General features: G+C 38.9%; 1 protein-coding gene across 2 annotated transcripts in view; it reads right to left on the bottom strand.

Annotated features, from left to right (window-relative positions):
- The window catches only part of nfatc3a (nuclear factor of activated T cells 3a), a 60,404-nt gene that overhangs the window by 29,772 nt on the left and 6,156 nt on the right, over nt 1-24,476 (bottom strand). The window contains exons 1-3 of one of the 2 annotated variants that reach the window (XM_085367433.1): nt 23,268-24,220; nt 12,713-13,895; nt 5,484-5,646 (exon numbers count right to left, since the gene is read on the bottom strand). In XM_085367433.1, the coding sequence (XP_085223559.1) occupies nt 5,484-5,646; nt 12,713-13,895; nt 23,268-23,451 (1,530 nt within the window). In that variant the 5' untranslated portion in view covers nt 23,452-24,220. Of the gene's footprint in view, nt 1-5,483; nt 5,647-12,712; nt 13,896-23,267; nt 24,221-24,476 lie in introns of those variants that run through there. The other variant, XM_085367512.1, reaches the window with a different exon arrangement.

Here is a 24,476-nt window from a genome sequence, read left to right as displayed (position 1 = left end):
CGCGTTGTGTGTGACATCTTCTTTTGCGCATGCGGGCCGCTTTGAGCGTTCACACTAGAGCGCGTTTGCTGTCGCATTTTATTTGTAGTGTGAACGAGCAGACAAAAAAATCGGATTTGATCAAAAAATCGGAATTGAGCATTAAGACCTGCAGTGTGAACGTAGCCTAAGTCCGACAAATACGACAATAACAACGGCCGCTTGCATGTTCTGCAAAAAAAATGTGCTTTGTTGTGTATCTGACGGACAAACACCAAACCAGTTCCACATCACGGAAGTTGCACCATTTTTACAAACCAATTCTGGTTCATCTGTTTCACTCAACAATCGGCCATGTGCGTATGAAAACAAATGCACTGCGCATGCGCGTTTTACTCCCATTCTATCGCGATATTTCATTTTCCTATCGTTGCCTAACATTATACCAGTATTACCGTGAACGGTATAATATGGCCCAGCCCTAATTGCTACTTCAGTTCAGAACCATATTAGTCAAAATAATATAAAGCTTAATTATTTTTAAAGGGTTGGCTTTGTTCTAGGACCTCCAGGTTGTTCCACGTGTGGAACAGTCTAAGACAGGACCTCCCATTAGAATACAGAACAAAACAGGCATCACTGACAACAAATGCAATATTCATAAGTGAGATAAAACATTAAATGGAAGAACATGGGGTGGAGGTGGGACATGGAGTGGCCTTCACGGGAAACTGCAGGCTGGAACAGCTCAAATACTAACAGAAGAGAATAGGTGATATGGACAGATGGAGATCAGTTGCTCCTACCTTAGATTTTGGGATTGCTGGCAGAGTGATTTTGTGGCCTAATAGACTAATTGGTTTTACCAACAACATAGACAAATCCAATTTATGTGTGGAAATCCCCATAAAAAGCCCATTCTATGCCAGAAAATCCACAGATGTCTGAGGAACGCATGTTGAATTTAAGCTTATATCCTGTCTGCTAGGACAAAAGGATTATATTTCCATTTTGTTATTTTGTTACTGTCACCCATTAGAAAGTTTACATATTTTGCTGGAAACTAGATTGAGATGGTAGGATTTACCAAATTCCTGCTTTATGGATTAAAAGCTTGAATTGCTACTACAAAGCTATAGTTGGTCAACTATATAATTAGCCACAAGTATCAGTCTTTGCATAAGAATAGGTAACATTCCTCAGATTCTATGGAGCTATAAATCATGTCTATCATAATAACTCAATGTAAAAAGTAATTCTTTCTTTGTCTGGCTACCATGCATGCAGACAGAAAACCAAGGCTTCAAGACCCTTTTCCCCCCTCAAAAGATCAGTGATAACCAGCAGATCAAAACCATAACCCTAAATTTTACATATATTAACAAACCAAGATCATGTCAAATTTGCAACCAATCATGGTCTCATGTTTTATTTAGTAAGCAAGAGTTAGATGAATTACATATAATGCTCCCTCACACTTAAGTGAGGCAACAGGATCTCCCCAGTGGTTATTCTGATCAGTTTCTTCTGTGGTTATGGTTCTTAAGAGGCGCTATATCCTGTGTGTGGGGCTCATTACTCCAGGTTTTAAAATAAATGACCTAAAACCACTTCTTATCTTGCCCATTCATTCATTCATTTCCAATGACTAAGTGACTAAATAGAAACACGTTAACATATCAAAATTAAGTTGTTAAATAGGTTTTATGAAAAACATATTTCAAACTTGCAAACACAGCAGTAACACAAAAATAAAGATGAGAGTAGCCTTCATAACTCTGTTGGGACTCCTATTGAAAGATAAACAACCAACTAAGTGAATAATTGGCAGAACACAAAAAGCTAGTAGATGCCTAAATGACATAACAGAGAGATTTGCAAGAGTGTGCCCCCTATGTACTGAAGGCTGTTCTCACACTAGATGCCTGGGTCTGAGTCCACTGTTTTCTTCATTTTATCCACCCTCTTTCTTTCTCTCTCCATTCATACTGATCATTATACAATAAAGCCAATAACCCCAAAAGCCAAAAAGCAAAAAGAAATAAAAAAAAAACAAAAAAACATTACAACTGCTAAAAGAGAGGCCAGAAAAATAGGCCTTTCTCTCAGACATCTGTAAGTATACAGACCCAGAAGAACTGAAGACACTGATATAAGAACACACAAAGACAAAGAAGGTATATGATAACCTACTCTGCTGCTCCTAATACTGCAACAGAGTAAGGCAAACATATTTAATCCTTTAAACTGCACCAGCTCCACATTGTTTTTTCTGTTGACACAGCAGTTCTGTGGTGCACTGATTTGTGCAACAGTGCAATCACAAAGGGAAGTCATTAACATGGCCAGATGGCAGCTATGGCATCATCTGGTGACATCACACTACAAGACTCTAAAAGAGTAAAAGGACTCACAAAGTGCAGATGATATATAATCTACAGAAAGGACAACTGTAGGGGTTTCATAGTATTTATCTTTGAAGAAGAGCTTGCACTGACTATAGAGCAGGAAATAGTAACGAAAAGAAGACGGGTTTTTAATGTCTGCAGGATTTGAAATACATAAAAAAACAAAAACACAAACTCTATATATAAATCTAAATCTATTCAAACTCTTTGGCAGAGAAGATGCAGTCAAACATGGCGAACCCTATGACATTCTGCCTTCAGGGAACAACTTCACACAAATAGTGCACCTGGAAAATATGCTATATACAAATGTTCTGATTCCTCATGTTCAATATATACTGAATCTGTTGTATGGGATTTCCTCCAATAACAATGCATGTTTCCTGTATTTGCCATTTATGCTTTTATTTAACTTATGTATGCCCTTATATCCAGCATCTTATTGTGTGTTCTCAAAACAATAACACAAAGCACAAAGTGTGTGTGTTTGTGGTTTTGGTTTTCGAAGTAAATGTGTTTCTGTAAAAACAACAATGACATGACAGTGTAAGAAATGACCTTTCAAATAAGGTGTTTTTTTGCACAGTGAATTCAAAGACGCTAAAGAGACTAAACAGTAGAGCAGTGCATGTTTGGTAAACAAAGACTGACTGTTAGACCTGCTAGACAAGTGCTTTCTGTCCTCATAGTAGTGCAAGACAATGGTTAATTGCTTGTCAAGTGTATTTAATGTCTACACTCACATACGGGTTGTGTACGTGAAATAATTGTTATTAATATTAAAAGAAGTGACTTGTTCAAAGTTGAATACAAGTAATGAATGTTGAGGCATGAAAACCATTAACTTTAAAAACTGCTAATGCATTAAACATTTTGAAAGAATATGTGTATTTGTTGAATAGAGATCTCTGTAAGGACTTCTTTAGTTTCATGTCACAATTAATGTATATTCAAACAGGTAAACGAATAAATGACTCACTCGCACATTCTTCTCACTTGTACAATCGATTCACCCACACATTTTCTCTCTGTGCATGCAGCTCCACACCATTGCTGTTATCTGTGCCTTTCCCTCACTGTCTCTGCTTATCCTCTCTGTGACAGTGCATTATTGTTTGTAAATCTGATGATGAAAGTGTGTTCTAGCAGAAACACATTTGATTTTCATTTTCATCACTGGTAGTGGCAGCTTACTGCTACTGAATACAAACAGTAACGGCATGCTGAGAAAGATTTAGCAGCAATCTGTGAAGATCAAAGAATTATTCTGAAGGAGATTTATTGTATGGCAATTTATCAAGTAAGTACAGTAAGTACAAACCAGATTCCTGCTGGGTTTGGAAATGACTTTTAAGTTGCCTTCTCTGACCTGAGATATATATATTCTCTAGTCACTAACTACTGCAAAGCAAGTACTGTAAGTTATCAATTCCCTTTAGGAATGAGAAATGAGGGCAAGCGTGGCAAATGCTTGGTTGAAAAAATTTGATAGCTAAATTATGCATCGTCACATATGGCTGTACTGAATCTCAGTCTAACTGAGGTAGAAATGGTTAATGATTGGCCTGAAGGGAGCCTGCATGACTGAATGTATAAGGACATAGACTGTTTCTAAAGCAACAAATGGCAGTGGTCTGCATGCCCTTGTTTTGTGAGGTGTATTTTTGTTTGGGCACACTGCTTATTCGTAGCGGCCATGGTTCAGGGGATTGGAAGCACATCTGTAACCGGAAGGTTGCCGGTTCGATCCCCTAGCTCTTTCTGTCCTGGTCGTTGTGTCCTTGGGCAAGACACTTTACCCTACCGCCTACTGGTGTTGGCCAGAGGGGCCGATGGCACGATATGGCAGCCTCGCTTCTGTCAGTCTGCCCCAGGGCAGCTGTGGCTACAACTGTGGTTTGCCTGCACCAGTGTGTGAATGTGAGAGTGAATGAATAGTGGAATTGTAAAGCGCTTTGGATGCCTAGAAAAGCGCTATATAAATGCAATCCATTATCATTCAGTACCACAGTCCAAAAAGAAAATGATGTACGTGGCACTGAAGCACAAACTAGTAAAAGCAATCCCATCTGGATGACTGGACTACCAACCAATCTATCAGTCTGATCTCAGTCATTGTTAGGTTACGCAACAATGATTATGGCCAAGCATTAGACCCTTTATTAATCACATACAAAGAAAGCTTGTCACTGGGACCTTAAAATATTAATGAGAATCTTCCTCTCTCTCTGAGTCAAAAGCACACCATAGCTCTATGCTGGCTCACCGACTCTCTCACAGGTGCTATCAAATGACAGACCAGCTGACCAGGCTACAGTGACAGCTCTTGTCTTCTTGCTTCAACAAACTGATTGACAGTCTTCTCGCGGGACAGTCCGTGTGACAATCTACTCATCCAAACATGTAAACTGACACCCTGAATCCAGTGTCTGTTCCCTACAACCAGCAGATGTTTGAGGTGCAAGCCTGAACACTTACGTTTTTTATAGTCAAATAACATACAACGATTCTAGTACATAATAGGCAGGTGCTGAGATCTTTGGGAAAGCAATGAATGATCCCATTTTTCACCAACTCCCTGATGTGTCAGGTTTATATTATTAGAGAGTATTTGAATTTTTAGCCAGAGTGTTGATCCTTGCACAAGCTATGTGGAAAATATATATTTCTTTCAGCAGAGGAAAATTCCCACCAACTGCTGAATTTAGAAAGTTGGGTTCAGCCTTTTTTTCCATTTCATGTTTATTTTCCAATCATGTAGGCTTCACGAGTTGACATCTAGACTGTGGTTGGTACAGTGGGAACTAGATAATGTAAAGTATAAGTTTAGGAATGCATGGCAAGCATTGTGTTAACAATAAATCAGTCCTGAGCTACGGGAATTTAATACTCAGGCAAAGGCATTATTTCTTGTATTTTGCTCAGCTTATGCTCTGTAAAAGTCATTTTGGCTTTTTTGCCACAAGATCTCAGTACAAAAAAAAGGAAAACTGGAAAAAAAAACAAAAAAAAAACAATCAACACACACACCACTAAGCTTTTTAGTAGTAAATATCTTTATAACATTTCTTAACGTTGAGTAGCAGGAAGAGTTACCTTTACAACTGGATGGCCACCGGATGCTGCTTTGATGGCCCCTCGGCTGCCTTCAGTCTCATAGTGTGCTCTGTGGTGGGCTTTGGGTTGTACCTCTATCTTCAGTTCATACTGGCCAAACTGGCTTGGCAGCGGCCAATCTAGAGGAGGCAGTGAAGAGGTCCTGAGGAGGAAAGGGAATACCACGAGCATGCACATGCACACCCACACAGAGAGACAGAGACATGAAAGCTTTGGTAAGAGTTGTGTTGTTCAAAATATCCAAAAGCTTAAGCCTTAAGAGGGCACGGTCTTATTATGTTATTTAAATGTAGATAAATCATTTTAACAGTCATAAAAGGTCAAGCAGCACAATCTAAAGGTAATGACTGATGACAGCAATCTGTCTTAAAGATGCCTTTAAACATTCAAAGGCTGAAAAAGTGGTAATCCCCTTTCATGGGCTGAAATGGTGCAACAGGTACAAAATGGGGGTATAAAATGCAGTGTGCTTAGCCCCATCAGACAGTGAATCACTGGAATACCCACATGTATGAATCCTGTTCTTAAACGTAACACTTGTTATAGGTCAAGTTAAGCCTTAAACGGTGAATCATTTCCTAAGAGGGACTTTTTTTGTCTGAGTCTTTACTCGTTTACTGTGTGGGTCAGTGAATAGGTGGTAGGACAAGAGTGTGTGTCAGACGGTGCATATTAATCTGTGTGTGGGTCTGTGTGCATACTGTAGAAGTATATATTTTATGTGCTGCAAACTGCATGGGCTAGCATTGTGTGTGCTTTTCCTCGGGGCCTCTTTTTGTTATCTGTGTAGGCCACAATCATATTTGAACAGCTGCACTCGAAAACAAAACACTCAATGGCCTTCTCCACAGAGAAACTAGGTCTCTCCACTTGAGTGCATTACAGCAGTTTATCCCCAAAACATTTTGTAAACACTATGAGCCATTAATATCAACAAAGCCATGGCCTATTCATTAATTTTATTTTATTTGTCTATTACTGCACGTATTGTTTTTGATTATTATTTATTTCAATATTTTTAAGAACATTAAATAAAAATAACGACTTGAGAGTAGAGAGCCACGTTCCCAAACACATTTTGACATATGGACAAAAAACCCGATCATTTTTGTCTTGAATTGGTGCAAGCCACACTTCAATCCATTGCCACACCTTGAACTGTTCGTGTGTCATGTTATTTTTTCTTTCACTAGTACAACACACGTATTCGGATGCATGTGAATACATGCAGCTGTGCATTAAAGGACTGAATCCATTATTGTCTCAGTACTTTAGACAATTATAGGTGTAAGTTTTATATATGATCTGTGCCCGAGTACTGACCACTGTAAGCTCTTTGTGCAGTGCCCTATTTTAGAAGGTGCAGCCTTCGAGCATCAAAATTTACTCTAAACGGTATGACAGAATTTTGACAGCCCAAATAATTTCAGAGGAAAGTTTGTAAAGTTTTAGCCAGTATAGCCGACTCACTTTTCCATTTTGAGAGGCCTCTTACGAGCAGTCTGATCAAACTGAATTAAGGACATGTGAGTCAGGCTTTCAGTGGAGCCGTTTCACTTCTTAAACTACCAAACAACATAAAACCACAAGGAATACTTATTTTTAGAATGAAAAGGCAAGTCTCGGATATTATATAAATGTTTTTTTCCAGCTAACCGAAGCTTTTGATTTCACACCAACTAGCTATACTATACAGGTTCTCCTACCACTTTAAAATGTAACTTCTTACACAAAGATGTGCCAATCATATGTATGGTGCAATGTTGCACATGGAAATACTCTGACACTTTCAGCAATGCTTGATTTTGTTTACTTATTTTTCTTTCTCCTTCCTCCCTGTCTTTCTATAGGTTATTTTGTCTTGGTGCCATTATAAATTTAAAAAAATAAACAAATAAATTGTAGCACTATGTAAATTCCAAAATCATCAGTTTGCCAATCTCAGTAATTTAACTTTTCAAACTAGAATTTGACTGAGAGCATGGAACAATATCGAAGCTCCCACACAATGTAACAGACGCATCCCAACCCTTATGTTTTCCTCCTAGTAGCCATGACATAACCACCGACGTAGTGTGGGTTTGCATGGCTGCTATGGTGACAGGAGCAGAAGAGGACAGAGGAAATATGAGCTTGTGACGAGGCAGGGCAGTGGCCTCTGTTCTGACATAGCATAACCTTTCTCAAATGTCTAAGCCATAGTGTAGGTGCTCCTCACCCAATAACATTCCCACAACCTAGTCTTCACTATAGCCTCCATGGTCCCACTTTCATCCTTTCCATATAATGAGGTATTCTTGCCATCCACACAAGCTGCAAAAATTGCAAGGTCTAATAACATTTTATTTGCAAGTTCTTACTTTAATTCAGCACATCTTAATGGGCTTGTCCACTATTTAGCAGCAAGTATAAAATGCATGATCTTCAAACAATAATGCCATTTCCGCTGATCCCTTAATTTAAAAAAATAAATAAATAAATTATGTGAGAGTTCCATTTAGAGCTGGGCGATATGAGATTTTTTCATATCACGATATGTTTTTTTCATTTCAGGCGATAACGATATCTATCACGATATAAGCCAAATAACTATATTTGTAAGATTTAAATGTGCCGTTGCTCACAAGTAAAATGTGAAATAATCAGCAGCTTGTTTTTATTTAAATATTTATTTCCCATAATAAGTTCAACAGGGTAGATGTACTTAAGGAACATGAGACTTTTTCAGATAAATAAAGGCAAATATTACAAACTACACAAAAGGCAGCCGCTAAAGCGTTTAAGTTTCAAAATAGAACAAACGAAACAGACTACTAAATTGTCAATTCCACTTAGAAACAAAATATTAATTCTAAAAATAAATCTTAGTTTGTTTTACAGAAGAACAGACAAAACTGACTAACTTTTGTCAATATCAAATAAACTGAGAACTAAAAGGAAATTCTCAATCTCTCCTTGTTGTATAGCTTAGCTTTTCAAACAGTTTTAACAGTTACTTTAGTCTGACAAAAGCCGAATGACGAATTAGCGCTTCCAGTCAGAGACTGAGGCTACGTCCACACGTACACGGGTATTTTTGAAAACGGAGATTTTCCGTTTTCGTTTTAAAAAATAATCTCGTCCACACATAAAGGCAGAAATGAAGGAAAACGCTGCTATGAACATGCCAAAGCAGCAGGTGGCGCTAGATTCCTAACCGTGCAGAAATGTTGGCCAATCAGAAGTCTAGAAGCCTCGGTGGGAAAAAGTAAACAAAGCTGGGGCATAGAAGCAGAACCGAGTCGTATGTGTGGAGGGACAGTAAACACTGCAGAGAGTAGAATTAACAGTAACAGTCTTGTAGAAATTCATTTCACTGAAACAATAACGTGGCGCAGTGTGACGCATGCACCAGTTTATTGTATTTCCAGACTTGCTTTCGGCACAATTTACAGTGCACGCTACTCTGTTTTTTGTCAGACTTGAAATAGCCGAAATACCTTCACCCTACGGAACTTCTATGGCTCTTCCGTTCGACAATCTCTCCGGCATTGGAACCATCATCTGTTTTCTCTTCGGTCACGCTCGGTTGATTTTTCTAGTCGGCACACTCATTTCCTCCATTACGCGCTGGCTCCACTACCCGCTGGCTGCTTCCCAAACAAACACACGTGCGGCTTGGCACTTGTGCTGTATGTAACAAGTCACGCGACGTGACGCTGCGGCTGTGATTGGTTCGGCTCTGCGCTACTGAATTTGGATTGGCTGACCTTTTTTTTTTTTTTTTTTTAAGAGGACAAGAGCGGCGAGGTCTATCGCGATAGCTTAATTTCTCTATCGAGTAAAAGTTATATCGCGATACATATCGTTATCGTTCTATCGCCCAGCTCTAGTTCCATTACTCTTTTTCATATTTGTCCTTTGTTACTTTCACTTTTTGTTAAAAAAAAAAACTAATCTAAGCTAGTGCTGTTGCTGTTTACTGGGAGGAGCTGCACACAAAACATTTATCACTAAGTAAAATGGACCTTTTGCTTAAAATAAAGCTTACGTTACAAATGACATCAATTTGTCACTGCAGACAGCTCAGGAAGTAGAGCATGACAAAATTCTTTGTAAGAGCAAGTGTCAACTCCCCGCTAATTTTTCATTCCATGTGGGACATCTGTTCAAAACACTGCTACTGACCGAGATGTTTATGTATGCAAGCAACTTAACATGAGTATTGCAAAACACAAACAGTGAGAAGTTTCATCTGAAGTTTCTGTGTATGCCAATATCTATCTGCCAGCATCTACTAGCTTAAATAAGAAAGGCATGGTTAAAAAAATGCTTTAAGTTAATTCATTTAAACAATCAAATCTCTGTTTCTGATTAGTTTTTACTTCTGACTATATATATAACCAAACTAAAATCTTAACTTTGATTAGGCAAAAACTTCAAGTGTTAAGGCAGAACACAAAAGAACTGGGAAAATGCTTTTTTCACGTCCAAAGAAATAAAAACAACAAACAAAAACAAAACAAAACTACCTCTATACCACTACCTCCATGGATGGACTTTATACTGACAATGTTTTATATTGCTAATGAGTTTTCATTTTTATTGCCCAGTTCTAATTGAAATCTTTCTTTTAACTTTTAAATTTACCATAAAGTCTTCAATCATGAAGGCTAATGACATGTGTGACTAGCAACCAGCCATTTGTTGACAACTGCTGCTGCCCTCGCTACTCGGTGCCAGAAATCCCAGTTGGTTAAATGTACATTCTTATTTTATTAACTTACAACTGCAGTACAAAGTAGTACAAAGATATTAAAGTGCTACTGGCTATTACCCGGGGCTGCAATTCTGACAGACGGCTATGTCTCAGTCTATCCTCCTGCAAATTCAAGTTGTAAACAAGCGAGTGGGAAAGTAAACCGAATATAAACCGAAGTGATATTCTGCACCAGTTTGTATACACTAGCGTGAATGAAATCAAGGGTACTGCTGCTAAGACTGCTAAGGTTAGCCAAACTCTACGAACTAATCTGATACTGTGTGTATTTGCGAGATTATACACGGCACAAAGTGCAGCACATTTTAGTGACATTTAAAACCTTGATCCTTGATAAAGACAGAGCCTGTGACAGGACAATTAACTAACAAAACAAAATGTAAATTTTGACAAAAAATCAACAGGAACTAAAGTTAGTTTTTTGCTTCAAGGCATTTTTAAAAGTCTTTTTTTCTAGATTTTCTCCCAAGTAAGAGTTGTGTGTGCATTTATACACGTAACACAGAGATAGCCAATAATTACATATAATAAATTATCCCAAGCATGTGCCAATCAGGATCTAAAAGCAAATCGCTCCGTTTACTTCACTTCAGACTTTTGTTTAGTAACTGTCTGATCTGTTTACCAAAGTTTACAAAAATCTGTATGGAAACATTTTCATCACTACTTAAATAACTAGCATATCAATTACCAAACTATATCCCCACCCGTTAATAAGAATCTGACATGTTAACTCATATGTTGTAAAATTTCACTGCGTACCTAATTACCGTGGCTAATTTCATCAACATCGTGGCAATGTCTCAGTGGAGCCATGGAGAACATTTACTTACCTGTGTCTGCATTAATTTGTCCCTTTCACAGATTGATGTAGCCTTTAATGTCACAAATCCCATGTCTGAAAAGACCTTTAGAAGGTCAAAGTGCAAAAATCTAATTGTGACTCATCATAAATCTGACCCTATTATTGTCTGGATAGTGTTATGGCTAAGTGAGCAAGCATTTGTGTTATGTCTATGGATGTCTCTGTGTGTGTATTTGTGTGTACCCCTCATGCCATATGTGCCCTGTGCTGATTTACAGTGCTAGGGGCCAGTATACATAAACAAGGCCATGTCTTCATCTGCTACACACATTGGAGAACAGACAGGACACTTCGCCTCATATTTCTGTGTATGTTGGTAGGTTTTTGAATACATGCTGCGTTTCCTTACACGCACACAGTGCTAATATATAACTCAAAGTTCCCTCATTATGGCCCATACTGATCTACAGAGTGCCATCCTATTATTCATATACCATGCACCATGATTCAAATTTGCTGCACTGTAGAGTTAACAGTTCTCACCTAGATCAAAAAAGGTTTTGAAATTTTATGACAGCTCACAACACTCATAAAAACATTCACCGCTCAGGTCTGTGGACTAACCTTGGCCTACTAAGTGTTTTTGAGACTGACAACGTGCTGTTTTACAAAGTGGTGATCAAATTAATAATTCACAAAATGGTGATGAAGGGACTGCTATCGCCACATCACATGGCAATTCTGGATGTCATCCACAAATAATCTCTTATTCTAATACTAATGACATATGTACAATTGAGTACCTTGGTCAAATTTTTTGTAAAAGCCACAAAAGAAATCTTAGCAGATCACATTTTCATATGACTTTTAACACCAAAACAGTCCATACTGCATTCAATTGCATCGACAGAAATGCAAGAAAGGCATACACATGCCTCTCACGTATATCTGTCAGTTTCTGTTCTTGCTAGAGAATGTATTTTATTTAAGCATATCCTATTCTAGTTTGCTGTGGTCTTGATTTATAACTAATATTTGCTATTACAAATCCTACACCACAGAGAGGGGGGCAAAGAGACTCTGCTAATAGCAATAATAACAGAAAGTCTTAAATGTTCAAAAGTATTTCTACAATACACTGAGGATGAAATTGCTTGTTCCCATAAGTCCAACAACTCCTTTGGACACAGAAAATATTGAGAATGTGTAGAGTGGCTCTGTCAGAATTAGGCCAAGTCTAAATGTTTAAAAAAAATCACTCTTGTTCATGAAATGTCAAAAAATGTTAAGAAAGGTAATACAGTTTCTTAAGTGTCATTATTATCCAGTCCATGGCAGCAGTATTCCTTACATGTATAGACACTACCCAAAAGTTAGTGTTCTGCCAGGAAAAACCCTGGTGTCCCATGTCTGGAAAGTGTCTTTTCTTTTAAACAAATAGTAAGTAAAACATAAGGATATTATAAAATAAACTTCTTTTAACAATATGGAGAATTACCCCTTGCTCTCAACTGATTTTTTTTCCCCAGACAGTTTATCTCCCACTGACTCTTCCACAGCATTTGAATACATTTGAATATAAATTGTTATGCGACAATCCTTCACTTCTTCCTGCTTTCACTCCTTTAACATTAACATATTTACCTGAATATAGGTGTATGACCAGGCTTGGGTTTATTCCATGAGAAGTGCGAGGGCACCGAGAGGAACTGTTCAGCAGGCCCATCCTTCTTCAAGCTGTGCAAGGCCTCGTCTGAAGGGGAGTCTAGATTAGGAGACATATTTCCCTGGTCATCTAGTCCCAGTTCCCCTTTCCCGGTCTGCATAGTTGTTCTGTCCTGTGAGGTCTTTCTGGTCTTGGAAGGGATGTCTGCCTCTGATGGGCAGCACTGAAATGGTGACATGCCTACAGAAGGACTGCCAACCCAAGTGTCCTCTGTCACGCTGCCCCTAGGTGAAGGTCCCGGCGTGGGTGTGGGTGAGTGATGGGGAGATAAAGAGCCAGGATAGCAAATATCAGCGCTAGAGTGACGCCTCTTCCCACAGGGTGAGGTGGGACGTGAGGAAGGCCTGGAAGGTGGACGTGGGCTGAGCCAGTTCTCATCAGTGACACTGGTGCGCGGCGAGTGGCAGGGCGACTGTCTAGGAGACAAGCTGATGGAGTGGGACTGGTGCACAAATGTGGGCTGGTGGTGCTGCCAGTGGGGCTGCTCCTCCATAACTCCACCTCCACCAGTTTGAGGAGAGGGACAGCCTGGGGAAGTGAGAGGGGAGCCCAGGTTAAAGCGGGCTGCTGCTTCATTCAGCTCTGAGTCAACATCATCATAGACATGTGAAAATGATTCACAAGAGGAGGCATCAGAGAACCAGCTCCTAGATGAGAGGCTGCTGCATGGACTAGGGCTGAGAGAAGAATCCCGGTAGGAGTGATCCAGTGGCAAATACAGGTGGTCCCTGGACAAGGGCCTGTCACTATGGTAGTCCCCATCAGGGCCATTGGCCCTTAGATCCTCCTGGTTAGTATCCATCTCCTGCGGGCAGCTTGGGGAGATAGATGTGATCTGGATACTTGGGCACTTAAAGGCCTTTGGTGCCTCCACAGGAGCAGAAGGCAGCATGGGGGAGGTACCATACTTAGAGTCTTGTGTATCATAGCTTGGGGGCTCAGATCCTGGTTTTTGTGTCTGAAGGCGTGAAGTGTTGATGATCGGGGAGTGAGATGGCATGCCATGGCGAGGCAAGCTCATAGACTGGTGGTTAGTGACCACAGACTGGGGCTGGCCCACATTCAAGATATAAAATGATGTGTTGTCATCAGGCTCCAGATCTATGAGAAGAAAGGAAGAGAAGATTAGGATATAGCAATGTGTCTATTGGGTTTTCCCCTACACGTTCCTGAGTACCACTTAACTAGGTCGACCAAACTGACCAATCTCAGGCTATAGCACTAAAACTAAAATGTCAAAATTAAAGGAACCAAGACACTGTGAGAATTTTTGAGGTTTGAATATCTGCTATAGGCTTCCTGGTCTGTTACATTTAAAAGGAATAAAAAGAGACGCAATGTGTCCACTGTCTGACCATACAGTTCTCCTAGTACTAGTAAGTGTATTTAGCTTGTTCCACTCTTGTTTTCAAATAACTATTCACTACACAAGGAATACACACAAACCTCTTTTATGGTCAGTCAAATTTAAAAAATGAGGTTATGTGTTAATTTTTGTGGTTGTCTCCCGAGCTTGTGCTTGAGTCCAGTTTCAGGAAATTAGATGCCAGGGTGTTGCTGGGTAGCAGACAGTCATACAGGCATCATTCCAAGAGGGATAACCGATGAACAGCACTACTCAGGAAACAAGTTCACACAACTGTGCGTGCTGTCGGCTGTCATCACAACTAGTGCCGGCAGGCTATTTATACCAAAGGTCATCCGGCACAGCCAGCATATGCACACACACACACAAACACAACCACACACAAACAAATAGATGAGAGCCAATTGTGTGCATTGGCACTATTTCGTTGGAGTTTATTGATAAACTTCCATTGCTATGCTCTACTGCTGCCTTTGGAGTACCCCCCAAATCCCTCTTAGTGTTTCACATGTGTTGCATTTGCAGAGATACTGTCACATATAAAAACCTTCACTGGCCTCATTTGCAAAGTTTCTGCTTATGACACTTGTGTCTTCTAACAGTCAACCAAAAATTACTCAATGACAAGTCTTAGTCAAACAAGGTTTTGAATTGATGGCTGGATGCAAGACAAAAAAGACCATACTAAAAACGATGACACTCAGTCTTAATGTTTAAATTGCTGGTCCTTCTTGTTATTAGATCCTAATTTAGTTTGACAGGCAGGAAAGCCAAAGTCCTGGGTCATTTTGAGAAGATGACCACAAGAATTTGAAATCTAACCTCCAAACACATATGCATCATCTACCAACCTCAAGCGTGGTTGAAAGACATGGCCCTTCCATCTAACTTTACATGAACAGTCGCAACACTTCATGTGGCGACACATTCAAAATCCTTACTGCTTTTGCGGGTGCTGCTGGCTTGCTTCATTTGTACTTGTAAAAATACATATTTTAAGGGCTTCTTATTACCTGTCGATTACTTGCTTGAACTAACTTCTACAAGTCAACTATGAAACTTATTTGCCATGGTCAAAGACAGAAAAGGCAAGTTCAAAACTTAAACTTATATTTATATACTATATTTTACCACACAAAAAAAAGTTTTACAAAAAGTACATATTCAATGGAGATTAGCAAATTAAAACAATGTAGACATCATGTAACATCAGACTTTCTGTAAAGCCTTCATTCTATGATGAATATAAGGTCTACTCTAGTGTAAAAGTAAAAACATTTAAAAAAAAAAAGATTTACATCACTTAAAGAACTGCAAAACATTCAAATATGACATCAATGAGTAAGCTTAGCTAAAACCACACTGTAGCCTGTACAGGATAAGGTTGTGAAATCATTGCAAAACACTTCCCCATATTCCCTGAACGTACCTACCCATCTAAAAATACAGCTTTCTTAAATTTGAAACAGGAATCAAGGCTATAACAAAACTTAAATCTTTGTTAAATTGTCAAACACAGATAGAACGATCTGAAATTGGGGCTTCTCATAAATATTTCCTCTCTAAGTGATGGACTGATAACAGCGGTATGACAGGTTTGTCAAATCAGATGTCAAGGCCAGTTTTGAATAAGTTCATAAAAAGCAAAATAATTTTGGAAAGAGAGTATGTATCCAGGATTTTGCCTGCCATCTGTGTCCAACAGCAACAAAAGTGGCGGCAGCAGCAAGCCTGTTATTTATAGCTGCTCAGCTTCTCACTGGCCCTGCCTGCTTGTCACAAGACCCAGCAGTGTATCCTCTGACGACAACATCTGACTGACAGAGAGCAAGAGAAGGAAAGAAGAAGAAGAAGAAGAAGAAGAAGAAGAAGAAGAAGAAGAAGAAAGCTGTTCTAATTTGAATAAGTGTATCCTCTGATTCTGAACCTCAACTGGGAAATGACAGACTACAGAAACTTATAAACATGTAACTTTGGTGACTGCAGTTTGTTCTTCTGTCTGGGCTGCAAAAATGTTCAACTATGCACAGTCATGATGATTAGTGTAAATACAAAAGTATATTTGTTTCTTCCAATCTCAACTAACACTTGCATATTAAAATATTTACATTTATTCTGATGCTTTTACCTTAGCTTGGAAGACTTGCATGGTCTTTGTGTATGTGGTACTTTTGTGGAATTATGGGTGCATTATTAATGTATGTTACTACTTCTTATTGAACTGCTGCATATATTGTCCAGGACAATCTTGCAAGAGTGTTTTTTATTCTCAAATATTTGCACTGTACAATTGTAAAATTACAGAGAAATAGGAGAAGGTAGGAGTAGATTTATAAATATCAGTGCAATGTAGCACTCAGTCATGTTTAGAGTAGAGTATCATTTGAGTTAACTGTCGTAATAAACAAAAAATTTTAAAAGAGAAGGACAGGAAAGAAGGTACCAAATGGAAAGAAGAGAATAGTAAAAAAACATACTTTCCTCTTGCTTCTCTGAGGAGGTGCTGTTGCTTAACACCATACAGGCCAGGAAAGGAAAATGTAACATTGCACTCAAATAATGTAGTAGTATTCTCCTGCCATAACAAGAACATAAGCTATCGCCACAAATCAGGAAATTAGTTTTTGCAGTTGGTAAGGCTATGCTAAATGCTAAAGGGCTTGGTTATACTAGCAATTGCTAAATTGCTACATAACAGTCACAGAAGTTATAAACTGACTGCTAATATGAATCCTCTAGTTTTCTTGTCTGGGTTTTGCAAATAACACAAGCTAATGAACTAATTTTAAAAATAGGGTCAGCCATTTCCAGAGGCTGAATGGTAATCAGCTGCTGTCTTTGTGCTACTCACACAAATTATGAGAAACTGTGTGAACTTTGCCACAAAATGTGCCCACAAGTCTGACATTATACCAACTTAACCTTTTACTGTGCCCAAATTACTACAACTATAAATTACGTGCAGAGTTTTTTGTTTGTTTGTTTTTTTGTTAAACTTGGAGGCTAAGCTGGTTTATTACTATAAAGACAATGGAAGTTATCTGATAAAGATAAGGTGACTTTTAAATAAAAAGACTTCTAGATAAACCAAAGTAGGCAGAAATGTACTTTAATGCTCCTTCAACATAATTTAATTATGTAATAAAGAAATCATAATTATTAATAATGCAATTATGTTCATCCAAACATAATTACTTTGTTTGGATCTTGTTTATATTCAAGACACTTAAAAAACACTGTGAGGGAGTCTTGGATTTTTCATTAGATGCCTGAGTTGGCCTGGTGAAAGTAATGAGAGCAACTTGTCTCTAGAAAAGTCCATGGCTCAGTCTCCTCAGATGACAAATGAGAAATCCCTCTGCCAGGTAGTCCTACCGTATCAGTGGTGTAACAATTCGTCAACTTCAGTTATAGAACTGTTACACCACAGTTGTTCAAAGTTTAAATTTATATCTTTTAATGGTGATTATCATATTAGTTCTTCTCTGTGTTTTATAGTAGCTTATTTATTATTATATTGCAGGTAAAAATTAGGTAAGAAAGTTTATCAACTGTTACACTTCTGTGTATTTTTATTCACCTCAATAGACTGTGAAAAAAAATAGGTAGCAGATGAGGGTCAGATCGGGGGCGACAACGTTACCTGGCTCACAGCCCTTTCCTTGCTTTGAGTTAAGATTAGCCTGCTACCTAAAACCTTCCAGTGCAAGGAAACTGGTGTGCGGTGGGGAACCCCCTTGTCAGAGCCAAACCCCAGTCATTTAAGGGGAGTAGGACAGGGTGGGGCAGGAGAGGGCAGGAGAGGAGACCAGAGGAGAAGAGAGGAGCAGGACAGTAGTAGCATTGTTGTTTTATCAATGGTACTGGTTGCAAAGCCTCTGCCTTGTTCCTGAAAGCCCTGTGCGTCACAAACTCCTCAAGTGTCCATACATTAGACAGCCAATCTGGTTAAATAAAGATCTCTAAGAGGCTTTGCTGTACCTAAGCTAATAATAGCTCCACCTCACTGTGAGATCTTTCAGTGAAGCATGGAATGGTGGATGTTTTTGACACACCACCAAGGCCACTGTGTTTTTACAGTAACCACAGAGAGCAGCCTGATCCACTGGCAATAGTGGTATTCGCTCCTTGACAGGAAGCTCAACGGGCCTCTGGCTGACCATCACACTGCATGGGGATTCTCACTTGGGGGATAATCCGCAGAGACTTTGTCCCTCCCGCCTCCTGCTTTCACTGCACACAAAGTGTGTCAGGGTCTTGTGACCAGCAGTGACACACAGGCCCACATTCTCAGAAAGTCTAGTTTACTACAGAGAGAGGGAAGGATTTGTCTCCCCCAAAGAAGATGACAAACTCATTGCTGCAAGTCTCTGCTGGTGCGCCCAAGATCTTTCTCTCGACCTCTCTTTGTGCTTATGTGCAAGTCTATGGGTATAAACGAGTGGGTGGTGTATGAATGTGTGTACGTTCCTGTGTGCCTGTGGTTGTGCCTCTGTGCCTTCCTGTGCTTTTTTGCACTTATTGTATGGGTATTTGAGCGATCTTTGCATGTGTTTGTGCGTGTGCACTAATACATATTGTTGTCTTGGGTTACCAACTAGACCCAAAAGCATGTGGTGCTGGAGCAGGAGGGTAATCTAAGCCAGGGTTCCCTTTGTGGTGGGCAAGCAGGTTGATTAGAACAGGCTCTGCTTACATCCCCTGTACAGAGGTCTTTGTGTTTTGCCCAGTATCCACTTTCAGTTCTCCTCAAGAGCTGCTGATCAATGGACCAGAGCAAGTGTGCCAACATGAACTGCACCATATACATCAGTGAAATGATCAAACTTAACGGTGTATAGTAAAAAGTAAAACATCTACATGTACAAAGCTGAAATATTGTTTTAACTGTTTCCTTTTTTTTTCCTTTCAACATTTTGGACATCTATCAACTATCTATAATACAGATACATATTATATATCTGATATCAGTCCTTTTTCTCCATGTAATCAACATCTAATACTTCAATGTCAGGAATTTATTAGGCCTAATTTGCTGTGATACCAAAAACGGAGTCAGCAACTAACTGTCAGCAACTTAATGACTGTAACCAGTCGTAAAAAATCAAACACCTTGTTCAGTTTAGGTGAACAATTTACAATGATTTGGCAACAACTATTTTATAAATATTTAAGAAAAATGTAGATTAAACACATTACTTATATTTTTAACTTCTGGGTTCAAACTCATTTTTACTATAATTACCAGAAGAGCTCATAAAAAGTGAATTTAAGGATTTCCTATTGGGTCTTTGAAGAAATCTGCAGTTGGCTGGTTGCCAGCAGTTCTAAACACATCGTCTGTGACGCACTTGCACAATCATATTGTGAGGGCTGGTCTATGCCTATGGCTCCAAACTTTTTTGACTGTGTTTGGGCCAAATCTACTAGACATCTCTCTTTGCGTAGGTTGCTGGGTATGTGTACACATATTATTTATTGAGATGGAGCAAAAGAGAAATGAAGATATTATGAACAATGAGGCAGGCTGGATCTATCTGGAGTCATGAAGTAAAATATACGTATAAAGCATAATATTCAGAAAGGAGTCTCACTTTAATGTTGCATCAGCAGAGACGTGCTACTGTCTTATCCTGTAATGTTATGTTAAGATTACATCAAAAAGCCTTCCTTTGCTGTCACAGAAGACTCACCAGCCAGCAGAGGCTTAACAATGGAAGGCTAAGCCAATGTTAACATATGCCGGCAGCTAAATTAAGCTCCTAATTAACAACCTCATGCTGAGATAACATTATGGGATAAACAGAGAGTGCCAAGTAACCACCTGAACTAAATACTCACCACAGTACCAAGATCCACCTCAAACACATCGCTAACTGTGTTTGAGGGACATTTATTTAATACTACAAAAAGCTCTCACTAATGGTTAATACTTAGTGCACCTATTAGATTAATTCATAATGAAATGCTTAATGTAAATTTCATATATAAAACTGATTTATAAGCTATAATTAAAAACTGAAGAACTTAAACAATGCGGTGCTAAAGAAAATTAAACTAGCCAAACATGACAAAAAAGTCTTCATCCAACAACAAAACTAATTAGCCTGTTGCACGTGTAAATCATAATTATGATATACAACTATTATTACAAAAAAAAAAATCAACAAAACAGTCACAGTACCACATTTTTGTCTTTTTTTTTCTAAAACAGCACACTCCCTTCAATATGCAGTTGGGGGTTTTGCTTTCACAAAGCATTGATTTGTTCACCAAATAACAGGGAACACAAGCGGGGGTTAAACCATGGTGAGACAGGTTCACTTTACCTTACTGATGTGTTGTTGCAAGACTAACCCTGCTCAGTGTGACAGGAACCACAGGATCACACATTTTGATGAAAGTGCTTGGCTGAGGAACCAACAGTGCATCTCAACAGAGTGTGTGGGAGTAAGAGTTAGGCGCCAAGTCAGAAACGCGCCTAAACATGACCACCTTGACCTGACCATAGCATCACAGAACTTCAGCTAGTCTTGGATTGCTAACTTCAGTTAGTGCGGTGAGCTATGCTAGATTAATTGCCATTCATCTCCTGTCTTGCATCCTGTACTTGCAGACAGCCTCGTGTGTCTCAGTTTTTTTATTTAAATTTTAATTACGTTTTCAGGTGAAGATCTGCAAAATAAATTTTTAAATATGTAAGTTTAAAGTGTAATATTTGCATGTTTCTGTAGTCAATAAGTAAAATTCAAGTAATTTCAAATAATGTTCTCAATATTGCCCAAAACGCATAGTAGTTTTGCCCTAAGTGACCAGTTCTGCATGTAATCACCTGTTTTTGAGTAAAGAGGTTCATCCTTTATGTCAAAATGCATGGTCAAAGTTCCCCCTATCCCCCCTTTAATTTCACTGCTCTAAACAACCAGTTTTTTATGTCTATATACATGTAATCACAAAAGCTTGCTGATGATACAGGCACGTATTGGTTTTCAGTGGAGCAGGAAAGCTAGCTGCATGATGGCCTGCAATAACCCAGAGGAGATAACATCAGAGGCTACTGCTAGCAGGGGTGACATTTAAACAATCTGTCAGAGCTGACTGTGCATGTGCCTGAAAAACTCAACTAGGGAGAGGGAGCATGAGAGAAAAAGAGCATGGAAGAGGGAGAAACGAACAGAGCAAGTAAGTGAAAGAGAGACAGAGAAAAGGAGAAAGCACAGGAGGCATAGTGTGTGAGGAGAAATACTGAGCAGATAGAGATGGAAGAGTTGGCATTAGTACACTACACTTGTACAAGGGACTAAATTCTTCAAAGCCAGCTATTTATTTTGTACATGGTTTGTTTCTGGAATATCCAAACACATTCTTAATCTCAAAAGTATCTAAATCTGTAGGCCTTGACCCAACTTAACACATAAGTAAATTACACTACTGCAGCAAAAGAAACATTCTCTTAAGTTCCTCACACAGATAGATGAAATGACATGATAAGAGTGGTGTACCCTCAAAAAAAGGGTCCACCAGCTCTGTTTTGGGGAGACCCTTCTAACATCCATGTTACTCTTTATCATCAGCTTGAAATCAGGCCCAAAAAAAGGAGAAAAACTAGCAGGAAACAATCAAGGAGCAAACAGGAAGACAGCAATTTCCCCTTCAAAAAATACAAATAGAAGTGGTTATATATCCAGATAGAACTCAAAACCTAGAAACCCTTCCTTCACATTTTTTTCAAAGCTCTACAAAGTTAAACCTTTTTTAAATACCAACAAAATTGTGTTTATAGTCATATGCAACCTAAAAAAGACATTTCATGTCAAATGAAAATCACCAGATATAATATTTACACCACACTGTGTGTCAGTGTGTACCACCACCTTTTAACAGTACTATAATAATTCTTCATATGACAGTGTATACACAATTTATTTTAACATAGCAAGAGCCAAATTGTGCTAAGTAAAAATTTTATTATTGATTTTTGGCCTAAGGCACCAGAAGTTTACATAACAACCCGACAAGTTATTATGTGCACATGGTCTGCATTCCATACATCTACATCTAGTAGAGTAAGTATACTCAGCCCATTGGCTGCTTATTGAAAACTTACTCCAGAAGTCTTCTTTTTTTGGTTAGCTTCAAGTCATTTTCTCATTTATGGGAAGTGTTCTACGACTGATAAGTTAATAGTTTGATCATCTGGTCTAGACCTGATCATTAAAAACAGAACAGAAGGACTTAGGAGAAACTGAATTAGTAGAGCTTCCATTACCAGACACTGACAGAAATATGGCTTTGAGGGACAGCCTAAGCTAAAGTGGGATTTAAATCACCCAAATCCTGATCCAGCAAGCCACACCTCATGACAAAAGGGGACAGGAGAAAGACAGAAAATAAATGAAACTAGATGCAGGAGTACGACAGCTTTCTCTCTGGGGTAATGCAGTCTCTGACATGTTGATACAGAGCAGCCAGCGGTAGCTTCAGTTACACTAAATTTAAACAAGACAGATGCCATACATAGTTGCTCATGCCTCGCCCCAGGAAATAAACGTCTCATTCATCACACAAGGTGCTAGGAATCTCTTAAATCAGTAGGGTTGGGGGTCACCCACGTGGTGATCTTACTCTACATGTTGACTTCACATATGACTGATGTTTGACCTCCATTTTCATAGAGATATTATTGCCTTGAGATTAAAAACTGTCACTAACTGAACAAAATACTTGACTTCCTCAGGACTAATAACAACTTTGTTTGACCAAAAAGCTTAAAATAGAAATTAAATATTCAAATATTAAATTATGTCCTAAATAAAAAATCTCAGGCAAAAGAGAAATTAACATAGTAAAGGTGAAAAAATGCAAACAAAAACTAACTGGCAAAATTAGCTGATGAACATTTAAGCTCAGATGAAACCTTTTTCTCCAAGTTAACCAAAAAATGCAATGCCTCCTTCAGTTATCCAGAGAAGCTTAAATATTATTTCTAACAAATATCATGACACTTTTTATTGTGATGACACCTGTTTGAGTGACTTTTAGTCTAGACAAATACACACACTCAAAACACACCTGGGCAGAGTCTGGGAGTGCCGGCACACACTCACCTGACATTGTGGCACACAGCATTCTTCCACTTCTCTCCTCCTTAAGATCGCAAAGTGTTTGAGCAGTAAAAAGTTGAAGGCTGGAGGGACAAGAGGGGTTCTCTTGCTCTAAGTATGGACGAGTCACTAGAACCTGCCGCCTGCCCTCTGCCACTCTCTTTGGGAGCTCAAAATAGTCCACCATGAGAGCGATGTAATTTCAGTCTTTCAGTCTTTCCCACGACAAGGACTGAAAGGATCGTGCTCTTGGTTCACAGAAGCTCAGCAATGACAACAACACAGATAAGGGCAAAAAAGCTGTCTTCACTAGCTGCTCCCAATCTGATCATTTCATTAGGATAAAGATATGACTTGACATATCGTCACATTTAAGCATGACACGCACAATCTTACAGGTACGAAACATGTCACAGCCCATTAACAGAACAAACCTGACTAATCAAAGTGGCTGTGGTGAAGGCTGGCATCTGGAGATTTCATTAGCCTAGTTCAGTCTCTCTGATGTCACTGGTGGTCTCTTTCATATCCTGAGAAAGCAGCGAGAGGCTTTAGTTGTCCTGGTGGCAGGTCTACTATTCTGTGTGCTGGTATGTCAACTACCAGCAAACCACAAAAAAAAACTTCTTTTAATGTGTAAGATAAGAAAACACACAGAAAAACAGCCAGAACATGTGGAATACAAAAAAAAGAAACAAAGAAAAGCTTTACGCAAAGTAAACGAGTCACAAAACTGCTGTTCGTGATCAGCAGCAGCTAGAGAGTGTGTGCCCCTCTCTCCTTTCATTTCATCCAGCCATCTGAAGCCCACATGGCATGTCTGGGCAGACAGCCAGACACCTCCACAGTGGATCTACTACTCTGCCACCCATAAAGGGCACTTCTTCCCTCTGCCTCAGATCACCTCTAACACCCAATGAGGCCACCACATAATCATGACCTACATAACCCAATACTCAATACAATTTTTCTCAATCACCTCACACGACACACTTAACCACAAAAAGGGTAAGCGGTACTTTTTTAAAAAATTTGAGTGAATACTTTAACATACTATAAGATGGGTGGTTTTTATTCTTATACATGAAAAAATATCAACAATATTATCTAACTACTGACATGCTTACTTTATTAGATACTATCGATAAAGTATGTTTTAAGTAATTCTGTGAAACCATCAAATGCAAATCTCTTATATGGCCACTTTCAATT

This window comes from Diplotaxodon limnothrissa, linkage group LG1, assembly GCF_057381915.1.
Source record: "Diplotaxodon limnothrissa isolate DT_005_m linkage group LG1, D_limnothrissa_male_GT1.1, whole genome shotgun sequence".
Lineage (NCBI taxonomy): Eukaryota > Metazoa > Chordata > Actinopteri > Cichliformes > Cichlidae > Diplotaxodon > Diplotaxodon limnothrissa.
The sequence above is the reverse complement of the archived record's forward strand: the minus strand, read 5'-3'. Positions and strand labels throughout refer to the sequence as shown.